Source organism: Seriola aureovittata, chromosome 2, assembly GCF_021018895.1.
Source record: "Seriola aureovittata isolate HTS-2021-v1 ecotype China chromosome 2, ASM2101889v1, whole genome shotgun sequence".
Taxonomy (NCBI): Eukaryota; Metazoa; Chordata; class Actinopteri; order Carangiformes; family Carangidae; genus Seriola; species Seriola aureovittata.
In genome coordinates this window covers 25,516,696-25,539,910 of record NC_079365.1, presented here as the reverse complement: position 1 = coordinate 25,539,910, position 23,215 = coordinate 25,516,696, and the positions used below count along the sequence as shown (strand labels likewise).

At 40.4% G+C, this 23,215-nt stretch overlaps 1 protein-coding gene across 3 annotated transcripts in view; it reads left to right on the top strand.

Moving 5' to 3' along the window:
* Positions 1–23,215, top strand: part of slc12a5a (solute carrier family 12 member 5a) — a 153,737-nt gene that overhangs the window by 35,477 nt on the left and 95,045 nt on the right. The window contains exon 1 of one of the 3 annotated variants that reach the window (XM_056396266.1): positions 21,494–22,129. The exons of the other annotated variants lie outside the window; for them this stretch is intronic. Coding sequence (XP_056252241.1) covers positions 22,075–22,129 — 55 coding nt within the window. The 5' untranslated portion in view covers positions 21,494–22,074. Of the gene's footprint in view, positions 1–21,493; positions 22,130–23,215 lie in introns of those variants that run through there. 3 annotated transcript variants of the gene reach the window in all.

Here is a 23,215-nt window from a genome sequence, read left to right as displayed (position 1 = left end):
GTGCAGCTCCCTCTGGGCCACAAAAAGGTACATATAATTTTATTTTAGTCATACTCCCCAAAACCTGTAAACAGAATTGAATGTGTAAAATTGGTGGACTTCCCCTTTAATGCCGATCTTGCTTTAAGGCATGGACAACTCCCAAGATCAATAAACTGATCAAGATAGTACTTGTGTTCATAGTATCAGAGGATAAGATTAGAAGATACAAAAATTCAATGCAGGAGAGAAGAGATTAATTTCCTTCAATATTTCGATTCTTAGTGGTTGTTGTGATGCCAGCTGGTGTGAGACAGAGATTAACTTGAGTGTGAGGCACAATCCAGATTCAATAGGTAGGTGCCAGTCTTGTAGGCAGTTAAGTTAGCCAGCCAGCCGGCCAGCCAGCCAGCCACCCGGCCAGCCAGCCAGCTGGCCAGCCGGCCAAACAACCTATTCAGGCAGATGATAGTTCACCAGGATACAGAGCTGTTTTCCTTTCTTTTTTTTGTCTTGAAATCTTCACTCTAAATTACAAAGTCAGAGGAGTAGAACCAGAGAAATTCTTTCTATTTCTGGATGGGTCCAATAACTCTCAGGCATGTTGGAGGTAGGCATTTTCCACTGTGTGTGTGTGTGTGTGTGTGTGTGTGTGTGTGTGTGTGTGTGTGTGTGTGTGTGTGTGCGTGCGCGCGTGTGTGCGCGCGTGCGTGTCAGCGAGGCTCTTCCAAAGATGCCAGAGCCAATCACCAGAAGGGAATTTAGTGCCTCTCTGCTTCCTGCTCCAGTGAGCAGATAAGATTATAGCATTTAGATTCAGAAGCAGACATTCTCGCACTTCAAGCCGACTAGATCTACACCGCGCCTGTGAAAACTTCAGCAGCACTATATCAACAACATGCTGCTGCCTTTTCCCTCTAATTTGTGGATGTACTAAATCAGACTTGCTGTACAAAACATTTTCCTTCAGTGTCTGTGGTTCCAGTTCAGTTTGTTGTGTGTGTGTGTGTGTAATACTGTGTGCTGCTTACGTAGCAACTCTATTGACTGAGTTTGTTGGTCCCAGAAAAAAAACACTGTGCATTTATAGCCACCATACAGAAGTAGAAGTGAAGTTGTAGAATTTTGTTGTTGAGTTTTTTGTGTTTAGTATTTGGTTTAACGGAGTCAGGAATATAATTAAAAACGACGTTTCCCCTGAATCTCTTACTCATGTATTGCTGCTCGTCCCTTGCACCAGCTTCTTTTTTTCCAGTTTGCCTTACCACAGGATAAACAGTAAACATTGTAAAATAAATTTTTCCAGTGGAAGATAATAATCTTCCGAAGATGCTGTCAAAATCTCTCACTGGTTTTGCACAGGAAGAACAATACCCTCTTCCTCTATTTGTCTCCCAAGCCAGCAAAACACTGTGGTGTTTTCCAGTTTACATTTTGATTACTTTTCAGCTTTTAATCATGTGCCTAATAACTCTTTTCATACACTGAGCTAATAGCATTGAAAAGTTAGCTGACTATTAAACTTACATCTAAGGCTCCACTATTTATTTTCCCCAAAATATACAGTAGAGTATGAACTCAAAAGTATTGCTGTGTTGATGCTTGTAAACTTCTTTATTTATTTATTTGCAACCTCCCTCAAACTGTGTAATAGCGATGATTGATTGAAATTCTACAGTGACACTTCCAAAAACCTTCATACGATAAACAAAATAAAATAAAAAAAAAAAAACCCTAAAACTTGCTCAGACATATTGACACAATGTCACTATCATGTCCAGGGCTGCACAGGTGAGCTGACACAGGTGAGGTGACACTCACCTGTGCAGTACTGTCAGTGTGTGTGTGTCTTTCTACAGTTGAACCCAGTGGCATACAACAACCTGAAATGATTTTCCTCCTTGATATAGTTGTAATTCTATCAGCCACAGGCCAAGCTGTAATCTTATTATCTGTTGTTAACAGAGTTGGGGTTGGGCGGGGGCTCAACAGCGATGGGGATCTCCACAGGGCAGATTACCTCTGCATTATCCACTCAGAATAGGACATTATCACCTATCACGAGCCAGAGATGTCAATTGATCCAATCAGGTTGTCCCCCTAGTGATTTGGGCCACTCCCATTGCCAGTTAATTATAGAGAAGATGAGACAGTTTTACTATAATGGTAGAGCTGGTGCAGCCTGCTGGTGTGTTACAGTACTGCATGGTACTACGGCACTACGGGCTTCACACATTTGACCTCTGTAAAGGTCGCGAGTCATTTCACTCAGCTCAGTCTCTTCAAAAAGAAAATAGCAGCTGCTATTAACAAGACATTTGTGATGTTTTTTAATAAGTAGATTGTAAAGCTCAGACTTGTTCAGAAGTCGTTCAGTGTTTTTTACTTGATTAACCAGGAGCTGATCAATTCTGTTGGATATCGAATATGTATTTTCTCTGTCCTGTCCCTTAAAGGCTGCTGGAAATTTTCTTAGTACCCACATCATAACTACGTTGGAAGCCAATAGTAGTAGTATGAAACTGATACAAGCACGAGGTAGAAACTTTAGCGCAAATTAGTGATGCAACAGACAGATTATATTTCCATTAACAATTAATCTGCTTATTATTTTTTGAATAATAGTTGAGTCTATAAAATGTCCAAATATAGAGAAAAATGATTTGTCCATTCAAGTGTCCATGGTGACATTTTTACAAATGTGTTGTTTTTGACTAATAGGTCAAAGCCTAAAATTGTTCCATTTACGATAATATTAGCATAATATTAATGCTGAGTAAACATTTCCTATTTGTGAGACTATAAACAGACCTTTCTTTTTTTTTTTGTTGTAAGTTTTGGGGTATTCTTGTTCTACACGCAATAATTCTGTAACTCTTTTGCAATTATCAGTCAATTTAATGAATAATTAACATTTTTTTGCGGTAATATAGGTTATTTTTGAAAGTGAAGACGCATTTTAATAACGTGCACTGGTGCCCAGTAGCTGTCAGGGGCCCATCACACTTATGGTTTTGAGTCATTAAATGTTATATTTTTATTGCCCTCATTCAAATTTTCCCAAACTGCATGTTTTATTAAAATAAATATTATTTCTACCCACCTACTTATTTAATTTGGTTACTTTCTTCTCAAAAGTTATGAAGTAAAGCTTACTGGGAAATGAGCTTCCTCCCTGTCATTTGCGTTAACTTGCGTGAGTGTACGTCATTTTCTTTCTCGACCTTTAGCAAAAAGCGAGCTTTCTTTGGCAAATGGACGATTAAGTTAGCAGCAAAAATATATAGCAGGCCCAAACAAAAAATCAGCACTCAGAGGAGGACGGATAAAAGAACATTATGAGTTTACTGCTAAACTGACGATATTGGATTAGAGTAGACGTTTTGCCTCAGCTTCAGTGAATGCTAGCTATGTTTACGTGCAGCCGGCGGCTAACGTTAGCTGGATTAGCTATACTCTCAACAGAGAACAGAGGAGACAGGAAGCTGCACTTGTTGATGACTTTGCTGAGCGCGAGGCCGGGCGGTTGAACTTCTACTGGGTGAGTACAGGTTTCTCTGTTTGTGGAGCGCATGTTGGGAAATATACAGCTACTATAATTCTGTACGTGTGATAGCGATTGGCCGCTGTGTCATTGATATAAAGATGCAAATGATTGTGTGATCAGGTGCCGTCATCCATTAATTCCTACCGTGTAGACCTGTAACGAGTTGTTGTGTTTATCTTACTGACACTCTGTGTAAGCTAACTTTGTGTTGATTTGTGAGCGTTGAGTTGGCTAAAGCTATTTCGGATGTTTGATAGTTGGAGAAATCAGGCTGTGGTGGTTTGAGTCCAGGACAAACAGTTAAAGTAGACCTGACAAATATGACTGATGCTGTCTGATGTGCTGATCAAAGGCTAGTTTGCAGGATGGGAGTTGCATCTCTGTGGTGACTTAGCAACTGTCTGCAGTGGTTGTGTGTGCGGGCGTGTATGTACGTAAATCACTAGAACTTAACAATATTTGCATATTCATAGATCATGGATTTTTCAAAGACCAGATATAATTTCAAGAAGTTTTCAATCAATGTATTTTTTTATGTAAACAAAAATCATCTGGAAAATGTAATGTGTATGATCAGGCATTTACATACTGAAAACACTTATCAACACAAGTATGTCTGTAGACAAAATGCAAAGGTCAGCATTTTTCTCCAAAATCAACATAGGGTTTTGGAGAAATGTTTTTGTGCATCAGAGTTTTGTATTCCAACAACAACAAAAAAAACCCAAAAACAAACAAACAAACTAAACAATGGTATTAACCTAGATTTTGAGTTCCTACTTCTTACACAAGATGTCCTTCTGCACTCTTCTGCAAACATTTGAAACGAAACAGGCATTTTTTCAACCCAGATCTTAATCTCATAATTGTGTCCATTGTGAGTCATGGACTCATGCTAACTTTGCACCTCTGTTGTAGAGATTCGGGAAATGTAACAATGTTTATCACGGAAAGTAGTGTGAGCCTCCTAGAGCTTACTCTGAATTATATTCTCAGAAGTTTGACTGATGGGTAATGGTAATGTTGAACTCGCCACCTATATCAGTTTCAAAATACCAGAATTTCCTTAACGGGACTGGTTTGATGGAAAAGCCACCACAGGACAAACAACAATGAACGGAGCCAACAAAATGTTGTTGTGAGCCTCAAATACTGTGCAGGATCCTTTTTGTTATTGATCAGCCATGTCTTGCCCACTTGGCTTCCTATCCCATTCTGTGACCACAAAAACAAAGTACAATCTATTATTGATTCTCATTTTGCGAACTGATGGAATAAATGACAAAATATCCATGTACATTTGATGTTGGATTTTCTGTCATGCTGAGATGTATTGTCCAAGTGGGAAACACAGAAAGCACAAACAAAAGCCACGTTGAACAATACACTCTTTTGTCTCTTTGGTTGCTTTTCTTTTGAGCCAGAGTGTAGTAGCTGAAAACTGTAGAGCAAAGCAGCCGAAAATAGCAGAAAAAGCCATAAACAAAGCAGTCATGTGTAGACACGCCCTTTATCTTGGAGCTTTTCTCTTTTTTTTTTTTTTATTTCTACACTGATGCAAAATTAAATGATCAAACAAACAAGAAAATGGACAAAAATAACAGGAAAAGCTGATTTAAAAAAAGGCTCCGTGTGTCACCCCACAAGTGCCCCCCTGCTCTCTGGTCCTCTTGTCAACTTGCTTTTTCTACTTGAATCCCCAGTAAGAAAAGAATGAGTGCTGGATAAAGGTAACTCTTCAAAAGGCATATTTCAGGCCCGGCACACTCATGTGTTTATGTTGCATTAACACAAACACACACTTAAAACAACTCTGGCCTTACTGGTGTCAGACCATTTATGTCAGCCTCATCTCGTCCCATTATTAAGGTTTGTTGGGTGGTTTAGTATTTGCTCTGTGTCAATGCTGCATACAGCGTTCATCCGTTCACCACACATTCCGCAGTGCACAGTTTTCTGGAAGCAATCACTTGCTGAATATGTCAAACAGTTAACATCATGCAGCAAAATGGCCATACTGTTTAAAAGGTCTGCAGATTGGTGGGGACTATAACTGGCTTAAATGCAGAACATGGTTCACTGTACTGACTTACCCGTTCAATGCTTGAGTGTGCCCCCCCCGCCCACGTCTCAAGTGCAGATGAGTTTTTTTTTTGTGGAAATGTCAGCTTAGTGCCGACTAGCCTATAGGTTCACTGTTGCAGAACAGACAGAAATAGAAACAAAGGTCGATGTGGCATAAAATTGACATCAGATTGCTTAATGTGGGAACAGTAATGAGGTGACCTTCCATGAGGAACGCATCCACTGTGAGCTGTGGTTTTAAGCAAATAAAGCACATGAATGAAGGATAATGAAGGAAAAGTTTCTCAGACATGTCAGAAACAAAGTGAGACATTTTAAAACAGGAGTGTGGCATAATTTAACCTTTTTGAATAATTCTTAAGAAATAATTTTATTTGCAATAAAAAAAAAATCATGTTAGATTTCTTGTTTCATTTAGTCACAAAACATTTTCTCTCATAAGCGCTGACCTGTTTGTGCATGCCACATACAGTTGTACAGCTGCACAGGAGCAGAGCAAATAAACGATGGCCTTTTTAAAGCTCACTTGATCTAGACCTCATATCCTTTGGCCCTTTATGAGAAATGGTGCGTTACAAACCAGACAGAGATCACACCTGGCTGCTAAATATGTTCGGTTGAATACTCTTACATTTATATATTCTGCTTTTAGCACTATTTGATGTTGTGTTCAAAGACCTGTTCCTATACTGCTTATTTTTCTGACACAATCGCTTCCTTCACAAAAAGTGTCTTCTGTTTATGCAGAACCATCATTTTGTTTGGATTTAGTGATACTGAATGATACTGAATGTCATACCTGTCTTTGATATTTTGATATTGGCTAGCATTATGGCCTGGTATGGTGGTGGTTGTGGGGTTCGGTCCTTAGTACTTGCTAATGGGAAAGTAACAGACTTGGGTGTACCAACACCATGACGTATTGACACACCCTGCAAGCCAAACCAATGAGCCAGCATGCACATTAGCAGAAACCTGGCACAGGTGCATCAAAATGTAACACAGCCATTGTTAATGCAGCACCTGTTTGATAAGTCAATAGGGAAGCCACAGTGTGGAAACTTTCCCACTGGGTAATAAAGATTACCCGGTGTGTGTGTTACCGATTTACACCAGACATTTTACAAGACCTGTCGACTCTGTAGTTTAGGAGTGTTACCTCCAGATGCTGCCACGTACAGACAAAGTTCGCCTCATTAATGTTATCAGGTTCCCTTGCACTGGGTTTAAATCTGAAATCTTGCCAAATAGGCAATTTTGTTTTTCACTTTGACACCAAATCCTCCACCATCGTCTTGTCGGTCAACTTTCCAAACCAAAATGGGTTTTATGTCTATCATAAAAGAAAAAAGACAGTGGGGCTGGTGGGCAAGTAATGTAATTGGTGTGTACCTGAACACCAGTAACACTGAGTACTGTAGTAACCCTACAAGTCAACATCTCTGCCAAGGTCTGCTGACAGCTGCTAATCTTTTATAAATATAGATGTAGACAGACCCCACTGAAAAGATGGTGGTATAGACTACTAATGAGCAGTTCAGTGGATTACAATAGAATAAACACTTGAAAGCATCTGCATCTCAAAATGTTCAGCTTCAGGTCCAAAGATTGAAGTAAAATATTGGACTTTAATTCTGTGCACCAAAAAAATACTTGGGTGTGTGTGTGTGTGTGTGTGTGTGTGTGTGTGTGTGTGTGTGTGAAATTAGTGGCAGCCACAGTAGAAAGTCTATAAAAATCTCAAAGCCCACACACCTTAAAGCCTACGGTAACCCTTTATAACCTTTCTACTTTACAAGTGCAAGCAGAACATTGTTAAAGGTTACACAACAGCACTAAATTTATATATTATAACAAAAACAAAAAAACCCAGACCATTTCTCCTTTTTTAAATTCATTTTTTCCTCTTGAGATTGGAACAAATCAGCTGCAGAAATTCATCAGGGATGTAACAGGGCTATTGTTCCAGTTGTGAAAGTTTCTTTGTTCTTTTAAACACACATCCATACTGCATTTAATTTCCACAAATTTGCCAAATATGGCAGCAGCTCCTCACTAAAGATAATTCCTCTGATCATGTTTCTGTGCAGCCTGAACCAAACATTGATTTGTGTGACACTGGATAAATCGCCCCCTTTCTATCTCAGTAACGTGTCTCCTGTCTGACGTAAACAGATGTTCTGTGCTCTAAAGCAGCTTACATGAGCAGCCTACAAAAACCTTTAGTATGTTGCTCCGAGGAGGGAATTGCCTACGGTACCTTGGTGTTCTTGACATGATGTACCATCTTATTGATGCACTGTTTCAGGGCTGTTCGAGTGGTTCTAATTATAAAACCACCATTAGACTGTTTAATTAGGCACACACAGGCATACATAGCCATGTTTGTACATTAGTGTGTTCCAGTTAAACATTATGAATCTTGTATGTAAACAGTTTTCAGAGGAGAGATTGCCTCGATGTTCTGGTTTGACCAAACTGGGGTGGTGATCATTGCAGATGGGCCAGATGATGTAGAGCCATGAATGGAAATGAGCCCTCATTAGCTCCTTGCTCCTCCTCTTCTTTTTCTTCTTCTCTCTTCATTTTTCTCTCTCTCTTGCTTTGTCTCTTTTCTTTGGAGGAAATAAAACTGGGTCACATCTTCCTTCCTCCTCCTGCTCTTCCTCCTCCTCCTCCTCCTCCTCCTCGGTGGCTTAAATGGAATAAGTAGAAAAAAAGAGGGTGAATTAATGCGGTGCTGGTGGATGTACAGGAGATGGAGACGTATGGATGGCACAGTCATACACACACACACACACACACACACACACACACACACACACACACACACACACACACAGAGCAAGTGTAACACTCAGTCCAGAGGCACTTGAAACATATCTCTCCTCTCTCACTGCATCTTATCCACTATTGTGTGCCTTTTTCTTTCCTGTACAAGGTGCATCTCAACGCTGCTTTTCTTCCTGCTACGTCTTTATCTAACATTTCAGGGGTTTCAGTGTGGACTGCCTGCCGCCACAGCTCAATAGTTCTGTCAGGTTCACCTTTTTAATGTGGGAAGATGTCAGTGTCTCCCTCCCCTCTTTCTCTCTCTCTCACACACAGATAAGCTACACACATATGCTACAAAATCTTCAGCAGTGGAAAACTACTTATTCAATACTATTGCAATTCTGCATATCGCACATGGAAACATGATGATATACATTATAGACTAACCAATACTGATATTTCTGAGTTTAGAAATATCTGATAATGACATGATCTGCTCATTTTTTAATCTTTCCTGTGCAAATGCTGGAAATTCAGATACATCATTACTGAATAAAAGTTTTTATTCTTGGCAGCAGTTGAAAAATTCTTGCATCAATAAAGGCAAAATGTGACAAAGCTCAATGGAAAGACTTGGCGAGTGAATCATGACTCATGTGACTTAAACGTCAATGAAAACTAGCTGCAAATGGCTGAGACTTGACTGCCACCAGTCCTGCACGATACGAGGAAAATCTGTTCACATGCTGAATGTGAATGCAGGTTTCCTCTAAGGCTTATGTTGAGTTTGCAGTGGTGAGACGGTGTGGGTTCTCTCACCAGGTGTAGCTATATAATTTTATGTTTATCTTATCTCATCAATAGCTTATCGGATTGCTTATTGATACTCATATTGGTTCGTATTATTTTTAAAAAGAATAAAATTTAGATCAGGATTAGAATAAACAAAATAAGTTTCTATAGCGGCAACAAAAATGTTTACACCAGCAGAGTCACTATTTATGAACTCAATAATATCGCTATAGATACAGACGTAAAATGTCAAACTAAATGATATTCCAGACATGAAAACACTGAGTGACGTTGAATGAAGAATATAGACAAAGGTCACTATCGGTCATTTCCTCTGTCCTTCTCCCTCTGCTGTAGGTAACGCTGCTGTCTCAGCCTGTAGCTATTCATTTATAAAAGTTTGTGGCAAATGAAGCTGCAGTCTACACACAGAAAGTTTTCCTTTTAGCTTGTTTGTAACACTTTACTATTAGCTTAATGTTAGCACGCTGTGCTTGAGTAAACAAAGCACGGTTGAAATGTGAATATCATGTGTTTAAATCTTGTTGAACAAGTGGTGTGAAGAAGTTGTTGTCAACTCCAGTAAAAACGTCACTTCTCACAGGTCTCCGACACCACCTCTGTGCTGTCTGCTGTTTGTTTGTGTGTCAGAGAGGAGAGGCTGCAGCCCGACATCAAAACGTGGTAGAGAACAATAAGCATAGTTTTTCATAATTTTTTCTAATTCATCACGCCACTCTTAATTGTGTCCTCTTCCTCTGCAATGGTTTAATGGCCCCCAACTGGAAACTTGGTGCCAACAGCTGTTCATCTTAACGAACAAACTCCTGATGTTGGCAGTGGATAGTTTGCATTTTGTTCTGCTGATTTTCTTGTAAGTGGAAACCCACTTTATGTCTAATTGCATCTTGGTTTCTGATTTTTATTTATTTATTTATTTATTTATTTATTTATTTTCATGTAAACTGCAATTTTTTTGTTTTATTTTACAGTAGCCTGCTGCCTGATTTCTTTACGATTAAAGGCAAGTGTCTGTTAAGCCTTAGATTCATCAAACTAAAACAGCTCAAGCATTCACAGGGTGTGTACTGTATGTCTGCAGATAACTTTTGCATAGCTTCTGTTTATGTTTGCACCACATACAGCGCACTACCTTTAACACACTCGGCATGTATAGGGAGATGATGACCTCAGTATTTGTCACTTTTTTTTTTTTCTGAGATCCAGCGGCTGCAGTGGAAGGATTAGGCGATTAGAAAGACAGCGCACTGAGATTGGCCAGCAAGCCTCATCAGATAAAACATGTTTAGAGCAAACAAAAGCCGGGCTCTGCTGTGTCGGAACATCGGCGGACCACTTTGATCTCCCCGCTCTTGGTGTCAAGGCTACAAGAATCTCCCTCACATCTTAAGATGTCTGTCTTGCAATCAAAGCCCTGTCAGATGTGGGGGCTGGTTTCTCACGACTGCCCCGGCTATTCTCAGATTAATTACCTGACAACCCCTGTGAGGGCCAAGAAGTTCTGCCAGCCCTGCAGGTTTCAGCACTTAACAAATCTCCACACACCACACACATGTAGCAGACTCCCTGCTTTGCTGAACAATATATTAAATTTCTAAGTTATGCAACAATATCTCATTAAGTGGAGCGAACAAGGACTCGGGGACAAATTTGAGATTTCAAGAGTTTTACACAATTGTGCTGAATAGATTTCTGCCCTTCTCTTTCCCTTTGTCCCTCATTCATGTCTCCTACTCATATTCGATAATGGCGGTCAGAGTAGTGTTCTTCCATGTTGCAAAATCAGCCTTTCGCAAGGGACAAAGCTGTGATTAGATTTGTTTGTGAAGGACAAATTTTCAAAAAGCGGGATGATTAAATAAAGAGAATTTACACAGTGGGTGTAAACTTGTTATTCAATTTGGCAGCACCAGGTAAACTGATGGACAGCAGTAGATGGAATCCACCCAGCCTCGCCTGAATAACATCCATTATCATCCACACACTACTGTAAATTATCCCTCAGGAGACCAGGGCTAAATTCAAACAGTTACCGTGTCATTTTCTCGAGTCCATCCTAACACAATTTCATACAAATGTACTCATAACTACATCCCGTTGTGTTTGTGCATGTGTATATGTTTGTGTTTGTCGTAGGAGGACATTAGGCAGTTCTTTGAGCAGAGCCTGATCAGATTTACAGTCGAGAGAGAGAGAGAAAAAAGACACATGGGAAATCTAATCGAGCTGAACTCATCAACAGAAGTGCTTGAGCATTGCGCTAACAAACGGCATTCTAAAATTGTTTCACCAATGCTCTGCAATAAGACTGCACACATCAGCCTCAAATTATGTTTATGGAAGTCATTTTAATGTTTGCATATTTCATTCCCAAAATGGCTCAGTCAGAAAACCAAAATGCATTATTTATCACAATGCAGCTTCAATTAGATTTATTGCAGCCATCATCATGCAAAGATTTGACATATGAGGGCTATTTTGTGGCTGATTTACCATCGAATCCACTCATAAAACATGATTGTAAAATAGTCTAAATTAACCCAAAGATTTGTTTTTTTGTGAGGCAAACACAAACCTGTTGCCAACGTCAAACTGGTGACTTAGATGGATCTAACACGAATGCTGTCTGAGACTTTTCTTTCTGAGATTTTTGACAGATCAAGAAAGCCTGTGTATTGCATTATTTAAGCACAAATGCCTTTCCGCACTCAATATTTTTTAATTTCACACACTGAGGGAATTCAGAGAGAATATTACAGATGCTGTTTCATTTCAAAAGTTTGGACGCCTCATTTAGCTGTACACTTGCAGATGAGTAGCAAGAAACCAGCTTAAGTTTCCTCACAATTTTAGTTTCTTGTCGTTTTATTTATTTATTTATTTTTGTCTTTGTGTCTTTTGTTGTCTGTCCAGTGGAAGTTTAACTCTGTGTCCAGGGCTTTTGTCTTTTTGGCTGCTGGATGCTATAAAATGCTGCATGCCCTTGTCAACGTTTGGAGGTGCTCAGACAGACCATAATGATCTGGCAGGAGTCCAGGACAACACCACACATAAGGAGACAAGGCACTGCTACTGATACTGTAGGTTGGAAGTGGTTGTGCCTTCGCTTTATCTCATCTTATAACAACCCAAGTCCCTTGAGCCGCTCACCATTATGCAGTGAGAATATGTGCAGCAGTTTAACCTTTGAATGTCCTCAGAAGTGTGGTATAATGCTATCAGATTAAGAATCATAAAAACCTCATGGTTTGTCACAAGGCAATGGAAATGTGTTTCTGACGTGGCTCATTCTGCACACAGAGTGAAAAACTTACACATGGTGTTTAAAAAAAAAAAAAAAAAAAAAAAATCACTGCTCAGAAAGCTTCATGCTAAACTTGGACTGGACTGGATCTTGTTATCACTGTGAAGTTCACAGGCCGTCAGTTGAAATTTCACAAGTTGCTGCACTTGGCCGAGAAATAGTCTGGGACATAACATCCATAATACCATATCTTGATGATTTTACTACACGGCAATTGACATATAATGAGTTGATGAGCAAAGAAGAGTGTTATAGGTAACTTTAGGTCACAGTGGAGCCACAGAATGCACTCCTAAATCTAAAGTCTTGTGTATCTGAATGTGAGATAAGCTGATTGATTGATTCAGTTCCTGTCAGACCTCGGCAACAACAAACACACACAAACAAACGAACGGGATGGGATAAAAGAAACCCGCACATAAACGTATCCAAGCAACCCCTGTGCACACTTGCATTCAAGTATAATTGTGGCTTTAGAGGTGCTGGTAGGCATATTTTTTTACCTTTTGAACATTCCCGCAGTTTCCAGTACTTAGTTAGTAGCTTCATATTTACCATACAGGAATGGTACCAGACTTCTCATCTAAGAGAAATAATAAGCGTATTTCCCCAAATGTCAAACTATTCCTTTAAAAACAAAGATGGTTTTGATTTCAACACGCAGTACTTTAGTGTCTTTTGTGTACTAGAATTTGACTAGAAGCACAATCAATAAGCTGGATCACTGTCTATAAACTCTTTTATTTATTTTGCTACAGTACATGCCCTACTTTATTACATAGTGTAAAAAAGTATTGAATGGCACAGGCTAGTTTATCTCTGATGCACTGGGCCTATGCACCATCGCACACTAATTGCTGCTCATTGCTTGACTAAGTTGATTAGATAACTAACAGTTTTTGCCAAAAATTGTACGTGGGTCCTTTCTGCTTCTTTTTATGACTCAGCTCACATCCATTTACTGCTTGTATCTCTTAAAGACCAGCACCCTCCTTCTCACCTCCCTCTCTCTTGCTCCTTTTGATGACACAAGGTCAGCAGAGGTCAGCAAGCCCTGCTCAGGAACATAATTGAATTTCTTTTGACCATGGCCTGTCATCATTAGAGGTATTGGAAATGTGTAAGTTCCTCTTCTTCATTAGTAGGCTCTTGAGTAGAGTGTACCAGGTCAATATGACCAAGGCTCTATGTAGTAAAACATTGCTCAGCAAAGATTGCTCAGTTCTAGCTGCTGTTTGGAGGCCAGCTCTAAGTTCATGACATTTAAATGAGCCTGTAATCAAACCCTTGAAAATGTAAATTTAGCCTTTCTGTTTCAAAAACCCCTTTTGAAAATTGTTCTGTCAGAAGTGATTGTTGAAGGGAGTACTCCTCTGCAGAAAACGTGACGAGACAAGTATGTTCATGTATTAATGTCAGCTCACACACATGTAATCAGGCACAGATAATAACTTCTGGAAAATGTGTGAATCACACATCTGCATTTAGGCATAAACACTGCTTATGACCCACCCCCCTCAACTTCTCTCTTTGTTTCCGTCCTTCTCTCTGTATACAGTTACCACACACACCACTGCCAAACCCACAATCTTGTAGTAGCTACATTTTCTTTTTCCTCAAAACTGCCTTTTGACTACAACGCCCCAAGGCTCATGCGCATGTATTTTTACACTCACTCTCACACATACAAGCACTCAGAGGAAGGGTCCCAATTTTAGTATCGCTGTAGTGTTCCATGCATCTATTGTCTTTGTATTTTTCACAACTCTCTACCTCCCATACTGTAGCCAGAGAGTTGCTTTTGGCAGTGTCTGATTGTTGTAAGGGTTTGGGCTAATCCAATAACAGGCCCCCGTTTGTAGACAAGACACTGTTAAGTTGTCAGCAAGCCATGCTGCTTAAGAAATAAGAAAGCCTTCAGATGCCCGAGTGAGTCAGCAGTACATGCACAGAATAGTGTCCGCAGAAAATTAAATTGCATTAATTAGACTTTCCGATAGCTTGAATTGAACAGAATTAGAAAAAAAGGTGAATTGCAGAATTTGAATGATCTCCAGAAACCCTGGGTATGTGAGTTGTGAGTGAAACGCACCAGTGTCACAGAACTGTAGAAAACAGGAGAACAGCACCTTCTTTTACGACCATTTGTACATCTGACCAATGAATTTCCTTTTTTTCTTTGGATAATAAAGTTAAATTTGATTCAGCTTTATTGGAAACAATCTTTAAACCAGCCACGTTCACCTCAGATCTACTTGATTGAATTTGAGCTGTTTGAAAATCCCTGGATGGAAAACTAAATTTGAAAGTATTGAAGTAACTTTTTAACAACTTTTTTTTTTTGACATTATTCTGTTACTGAATTGCATTCTAACATCAACTTTCATAACAGTTTTCTCTTTCATGACTTGATGCGGTGTCATCAGTGCATCGTCTTTGAATTTGATTTGATTCTCTATTGGGAAACAGCTGCTGTGCCAGCAGGTCCCTTTGCTCCAGCACACTCAGTGCATGTCATCTGATTTACTTGTAGATTTCTACCTCTCTTTTCCCTGAAGCACAATATATTCTTGTCATGCAACATATATTTGAACATAAGTGTTATAAGGCTGTAGTTTTATTGTCAAATCTATTATGAAATTTTGCAGATCCCATAATGTTTTTTCCGTAGCAGCTTTGTATTGGGGGGTTTCTGGAAATCTTACCTGGTGAGAATACAGAGGGTGAATGGCAAGTTCCTTTTATACATTCAGCAGACTGGTGTAAATGTGCTGGTGACTGGCAGATTAATGCAGTGGACCACTCCCTCAAAGTGGTTAACAGACATCCTAAGGTAAACATATTTCTCTTCCATCATCTGCTTGACAAGTACGTGTTCTCACCTGTCCCTTGTTTCATTTAGATGGTTTATCGACCCCCTTCTTGCCCTCCCTCCTCTTCTTCTCCACAAACCTCAACATTTCCTCCCTTTCCAAACTATCTTTTTTTGTGCTTGCTGTAAACAAAGCACGACTAGACCAGCAAAGTGATATACAACGGAGAAACTGAAATTTTCTGTGAGCAATTTTAGGGCTGAGAGCTTGGGGACTATTTCACCAACATATCATCATTTTTTATGCTATGCTCTAGCATTGTATGCCAATAATTCATACTTTCATTACTTGATGAGATCATATGAGTCAGCAGCAAAAATATTGAGTTACATGGGTGGCATGCAGCAGCTTTTCAAAAAGCTATTTATTTATGCTATTTATATATATTTTTATTTATCTTTGTTTTTCAGTGCATTTTCACCTGTTGGTTTGGAAAATGCACATCAGTGACAAAGCACCATTTCAAAGTCTGGGTTGTCAAACAAGACGCTACATTGCTCAACAATGTAAAACAACAAATTACTCAAATTTACAGTTGGCTCTTTGCCTACCTTGTTTCTGTCGCAATCAAAAATATTGCAGGGATTTGGCAGACTGTTAGCTTATGTCAGCTGCTTTCGTTGTGAGTAAAATAACTTTTCATTTCGGTCAGCTGTCTCACGTGGAACAGTTATATCAATATGTGAGTTCAGTGTTTGTATAGTTAATATTTGGTGTCTGTGCTGTGACATTTAAACTTGCACAGAGAGAATATATAGTGGTGATAACCGCACAGCATCTCTCTTTGGGGGAAATTTGCGTTTACAGGTGGATGCAGGATTTTATGTGGGCTAATGAAATGCTAAATGTAGCTGCAGCTGCAGTGACGATACAGTGTTGTACTGTAGCAGCAGCACCTCAGGCAGATCAGTGGAGTGAGCTGAGTGTTGCGAGCTTAAATAGATCACCCGATTTTAAAAGGATGTGTTCGATGTGTGTTGCAGAGTCAAGTGTTTGACATGTGAGTGTAGCAGCCCTACCTGTGCTGTCTGTCTGAAAAGGCTGGCAGGTTTTGCTCAGTTTCTGGCAAATCAGCTGCCTTGTTCATCAAGTTTAACACATATCAGTGGCACCAAGTGATTCACCATTATCTGGAATATGGAGGATGTGAACTAGCTGCTTAAAATAGCACAACCCCCTTTTTAAATCAGCATAGCAATATGTTTGGTACATTAATTTTAACAGGCAACAAACAGTATGTCAGTAAACAATACAGTAATTGCTGTGCATAAACCAATTTCCAGATCTAAATAATTTTATTTATCACAGTAGCCAACCATGTTATCAATTAAAATATCAGTGGGACCTCTCGTGCTACTGGTGGAAAACGGGGACAAAACTTAATTTTACTGAAACAGCAAGGTGCATATCTCTTTCAACCCATTGCCCCTTATTTATTTAATATTTACTTTTAAAGGAACAAATATGTAGTAGAGCTGTCAATTAGACAGAAAAATAAACAGAAAAATAGCAACTATTTTCATAATTGGTTAATCAGTTCAGTCATTTTTCAAGGAAAAATAGTAAGACACTGCCAAGTGTTCTGATTCCAGATTTCCTGCATTTCTTTGACGTACAGTATATTATTGTAAACTCAATATTTATAGGTTTTGGACTTTTGGTTGAGTATAGGTCCATGCATTTGAAGCCTAAGATAGTTTGCTATGTCTGTCCCTAAATGGGTGTTTATAAAAATACAACACAAGAAACCAAAGCTAAAGGACTAAATATCTGAGTAGACTTTACACTGTTGTTGTCCTTGATGTAACTTTAATGGAGGCTTGGTATCCGCAGTACAAAATTAAGTTAAGCATTTATTAGTCTTCGATGCAAATGACAGCAGTAATGGCCAGTCATTGTTTAGTAAATTACTAGCCAACAGTGACTGTTGCAGGGCAGGACTCACATTTAAAGTGGATGTTTAGTATCAGGACTACATTCACTGTGGCTTCAGAAAGTGTTCAGACCTCTTCACTTTTTGCACATTTTGTGTTGTATATTTTTATTTAAATTAATAAACTCACTTTTTTTGTCCATTAATCTACACTCAGTTACCCATTGTGACAGTGAAAACATGTTCTTAGACATTTTTGCACATTTATTAAAAATTTTATTTTATTAAAATTAAAAACTGAAATCTCTAATTTCTAAAAGTATTCAGACCCGTATTGCTCTCCAGGTTATTGTCGGTTGCGTCCTGTTTGCTTTAATATTCTTTTAGATGTGTCTAGAACTTGACTGCAGTAGACCTGTGGCTAATTGACTGGACATATTTTAGAAAGGCACACAACTGTGTATATGGTCCCGCAATTCACATTGCATGTCAGTACAGACACCAAGCTATGAGGTCCAAGGAGCTCTCTGTAGACTGTTGGGATAAAATTCTGTTGCAAGGCATCCAGTCAAGTGTATAAAACCATATTTAAAGCTCTGAGTGTTCCCAGGAGCTTCCTGGCCTCAGTTCTAAAATGGAAGAAGAAAACCCCAGGAATCTTCCTAGAGTTGGCCATAAAACCTGCTCCAGAGTGCATGTGACCTTAGACTGGGGCAACACATCACATTTCATCACAACAGTCTGTGAGTGTCCTTGAGTGGCCGAGCTAAAGCCCAGACTTAAAGTCCAAAGAACATCTGTGGAGAGACATGAAGATGAAGGTTCACAGAGGCTTCCCATCCAATCTGACACAGCTTGAGAGGATCTGTCAAGAAGAATGGGATAAACTGCCCAAATCCAGGTGTGCAAAGCTTGTAGAGACTTACTCAAGAAGACTCAAAGCTGTAATTGCCGCCAAAGGGGCTTCTACAAACTACTGAATTAAGAGGTTTAAAGGCTATTGTAAAAGAGATCTCTGTAAAGGAGTTACACTCGCAAACATTTTTAAAAACATGTTTTCAGATTGACTTTATGGGTTATTGAGTTTAGACTGTTGGATAAAATTGTTGCCCATTTAAAATTAAATGTACTACACAACAAAGTGCAAACACGAAGGGGTCTGAATGTTGTCCATGGACACTGTACATACTGCAGCTGGTGTTACATCAGAAATGTGCGACGTGAAGTGCTTTGCCAGGGTAGTTGGGACAGTGTAGTGTGCCCAAATCAGTAGTGTGCCCATTATTACAGTAAATAATGCCCTTGTTGGTAACAATGCAGTATCCTGTTTTCTTCAGAGTTGTTTATCAAAGAGAGATCTCTATGAGAGATATCTAAGAGAAGTCTCTGCTTTTCTGGTCATTGCAAGAACCGGTGTAGCAACTAGGGATGTCATGATACTAGAAATTTGTGGTGGGTACCAATATTTATGAAATTCCACAATTCTCAATACCAAGATACCACAGCAAAAAAAAAACCAAAACAACAGAGGCTGCTGCACACTCAGTGTGCTAACATATACACACACATGCACACACCTCTGTATAGTCAGTGTGCCAGCAGTAGTTTAATTTGACCATCAAGGTCACAGACCCATGGTGTGAAAATGTTAATTTAAAAGGTCAAAGTTATATTTTGACAGACGTGGAAGACAGTAGCCTGCTAATGTTGTGAGCTGTCGCTATGTTGTCCTCAACAGGATAATGTTAGCCTGTGTTAACGTTGTGTGTTGAGCGTTGCTACAACTAGGACTGCCGGTTATTGGTAAAATGTGAATTCTCTCTTTATTTATTATAATTGCATTACATATTTTCTTTAGGATGATGGAAAATAGTATGATCATTTCTGAAATTTTGCACAGCCGGGGTACCCACTTCTCACGATGTAGACAAAAGATTATATACTATGCTGTATGATCTAACACGGCAGTGCAAACCAAGGATGGTGTAAACCTTCATCATAATCCTTTTTCAGTAGCCAGGTGTCTAATCATTCAACCCTGTGAGGCTTCAAACAGGAGCAGAAGCATGTTCATTTATTCCTCCCCCAGACTACACATACTGCGCTGCAACCAACAATATGCCGGTGATAGTAAAACAGGACATAAACTGTTTATAAGTTTCAGACAGCTGAAGCATTTCATAATCTATCTGACTCATTTAGCTTTTTACCAAGATAGACACATTAGAAATGTTTTTAAATCTTCCCCGTCTTCCTGTGAATAGATCATCACGTGATGTAACACAGTTCTGTCATTCGTTGTGACGGCTTAGGGAGAAAAGGGAGCGATTGGTCTGATGCAACGGATCTCCCTGCTGATGCGAACATAGCAGAGTTGTTGTCATGTGAAAATGAAGTTGAAGATGAGTGTGAATCGAGATTGCGATTCAAAACGATTAATGCTAGATACCAGCTGTCGCAATTCACAAACAATAATGGAAACATTTTGGGACATGAACATTTTGATGACATATTAATATAAAGTTAACAACGGAAACTCACTCACCCTGAATTGTGCGTACAGATCCCAGGGCCTGTAGTTAAGTTTGAGGTGTTCAAATACAAAATATCTCCATACACAGTCTAGCGGTCTAATCAGACCTGTTACTGCACCTGCACTTGCCGCCGCCATTCCACGTGTTGCTGTTATTGTTTACTGTGCCTGCCTCCTTCTCTTTGAGTTGGATATCAGACTAGAGCGGTTGTAGGGTTATTGTGCTGCCCTCATCCGTCCTGGAAGAATCACATCTCCAATACCTACAACATCTACGGTACCTTTGGTACATACGGCACGGTAGAAAAACAAGTACCAGCAGAATTTTCAGAATTTTGGCCTTGACCTAAGTATCGGTTCTTGTGACATTCTTAATATCAACCAGTGAAAATGATCAGATTTAATGTCAGACTCTGCACATTTAAGCATCAGATTGCTTGCTTGAAATTACACCTATTATGTGCATAAACAGTGTTGAGTAGGTCATTCAGGACACAGCTGAACCACCTGAATTTTTGAGCTCTGTAAATGGAGAAACTCTTCTCCAGTGGATATCATAGTTTCATCTGTGTCGTCATGTCTTTTGTTGTTACAAACAAGCTGTTTATGGTGTGAGTACTAATGAACAGAGAGAGAAATGTATCTGTACACACAGCTCAGCGAAGAAATTTATTGCCAAGCTTCAAGGTATTGGTTCTTTGTCAAGGTAATTGTACCTTGACAAAACCGGTTTTGTTTGAGACATTGGTAATAAATTTATTCGCTGGAGCCGAGCGTGTAGTTATATTTTTTCTCCTTCTCTTTTTTGTTGAAATCTATTCTGTGCATCAGCACTACCATGACTAAAACCAAGATTAATTGCTTTCATATCTCTGGTGTGGGATCACAACCGCTGGGACATAGAAACACACACACACACACACACACACACACACACACACACACACACACACACACACACACACACACACACCTACACGAGCAGAGTGTCTTCATACTACGCACATTTTTGCTCACGGTACACAGTGTACCAGATCAAAATGAATCTGCATGGATCAAAATGAGACCGGTCTAATTGACAGTGAGGCTTCAACACTGTGCCGCCGCCATACAACATGCAGGTCCTCTGAGTTGGAACCAAACATCTCTGCATGTTAACGGTAGATTAAAAGAAAAAATAAATTTAAAAGATAAAGAACCACACTTGTTTGCTGCATATACACAGAAAGCAGAGAAGCAAGTGTGTGTGAGCAATTATGCATTCACAAAACCAGACACTTGCTCTTGCACCTGAATGCTGAGATGGTGCGTCGTTCCATGTGCTTGTGCATCTGAGTACATGGCTCTCCATGTTTATCATAACTGCATACAGATGATGCTGATAGGGCTTGTTCATCCCTTGAAGGAAACAGAGGCTCTATTTGCATCTGACATTAAAGTAGGGAGTGAGCGCAGCGGCTTATTACAAAGCCGACAGGAGGAGAAGCCGATGCATAATGCACCTCTGTGGACAGAAAACATCAGAGCAGTGAGGCTACCGCCTGCTCGCTCCTCTAACAGCATCAATTCTGCTTCCCCAATCACCTCTCTGTCTGACAGCTGCGATGAGAAGAGAGAGGCAGGGAGGGAGGGAGGGAGGGGAGGGATAGATACAGAAGAAATCACACTACTGTTTGAATGTGCAATCAGTTTGGCAGCTACAATGACTGAGCAGCATCATCTGAGCAGCGGAGAGTGAGTGGTTTTGTTTTTTGGTTTTTTCGTATCTGTGAGTGGGTGAGATCGAGATCAGGTGTGAGAGGCAAAAAAAGAGACAGAAGGAAAGAGAGAAGGAGGGAGAGAGCAAGTGTGCAGCTTTGAGGCATTCCATCATCCACCAAACTCCTGCAGCTTCCCTCTTCCCTCCTCCTCCTCCTCTGACCCCCCCCCCCCTCCTGGAGAGAGAGAGAGAGCAACAGAGAGAGGAAGAACAAGGAAGAGAGAGAGAGTGGGTGAGCAACAGAGAGAGAGCGAGAGAGTCACGCTTACAAGCCAGCGGAGAAGAGACGTCAAGAGGAGGATCTACAAAGGGGAAAAAAAATCCTTCTCTCTCTTCTGCTGCCTCTCTTCGTGCGTCCTACGGGCAGCGAGGAGCGAAGAGGAGCGAGGAGGATCCGGCTGGCATATTTTCTACGCTGCTTCCCTGCGATTTCTGTGGCTGTATCACAGTGCGTGGAGCGCAGGGAGAGCCGCCGAGAGCTTGATCGGTGACATCGCTCCGCAGCAGAAGAGGAGGACCGTAGAGGAGCCGGGATGCTTAACAACCTGACCGACACAGAGGAGGGGGACGGGGGAGCGCAAAGCCAGGGTGAGTGATGGGTTGTGTCATGCAGTCTCACACACACACACACACACACACACACACACACACACACACACACACACACACACACACGAACAAACAGGAAGATATGCATGTACAGGGATGTTCACATGTTCACAGACACAGATACTGTACATCAGCCCATGTAAATACATAGCGAGGGGGAGGAAATACATATAGCGGAGATATAGCTCATAAAACACACAACATGCATGACTGAGGTTTACACACACAGCCTGATGGCAGTGAGCGGGCATTGAGTTGGTGTGTGTGTGTGTGTGTGTGTTACAGCATCGTACGGTGGTCGGCCTGCTTGCCTCCTCGGCTGCTCTTACTGCAAGGCTGTTGTGACAGGAATAGTAATGGGCTCACTCCATACGATGGATGGTGAGCGTAAGGGCATTACAGCTTTGTCCATACACTCACTTGCAGTAACACACACACACACACACACACACAAAACCATACAATCACACACATATGCACACACAGTACAGAGCGTTTTCTGGTGCAGCTGTCCTATGGTTCATCCATTCTTCATGGCAGGGTAAATACTCCCACCGCATATGGCACTCTGTGGCCAGGCGGTATGGGCATGTGTACACGCAAACGCAATAATACACACACACGGACACACACAGCTACTCATAATTACAGATACCAAACCAGCATTGCTGGTAATCCCATCGCCCCCAGCTGTCAAAATCCGCCCTCCATCCAATCCCCATCGCTCAGCCCAGTCCTCAGGTCTCTGCAGGCTTTCTTGAAAGAACCTGTAGGTCGCTGGTTTGTGCAGAGCCGTGAAGCGAGTGTTCAGCGGGGAGCACGTACCTTCTCAGGCCACAGTGGAAATTGAACCTATCCTTCTAGTGCCAAGCACTGCACGTTTTGGAACACCATTAGGGTCATGAATGCAGTCAAAGTCCCTAACTTTAGTTTGGCTACTGTTTTCATACCCATTGGTTCATTAGAACTGAGGATTCTTCACTTGCCTGTGCAGAAGCTGCAAACCGGCAGTATTTCTTTTTCCTCTCCGCCATATGTTAGGGATTGTTGTAGCTCTGCACACAT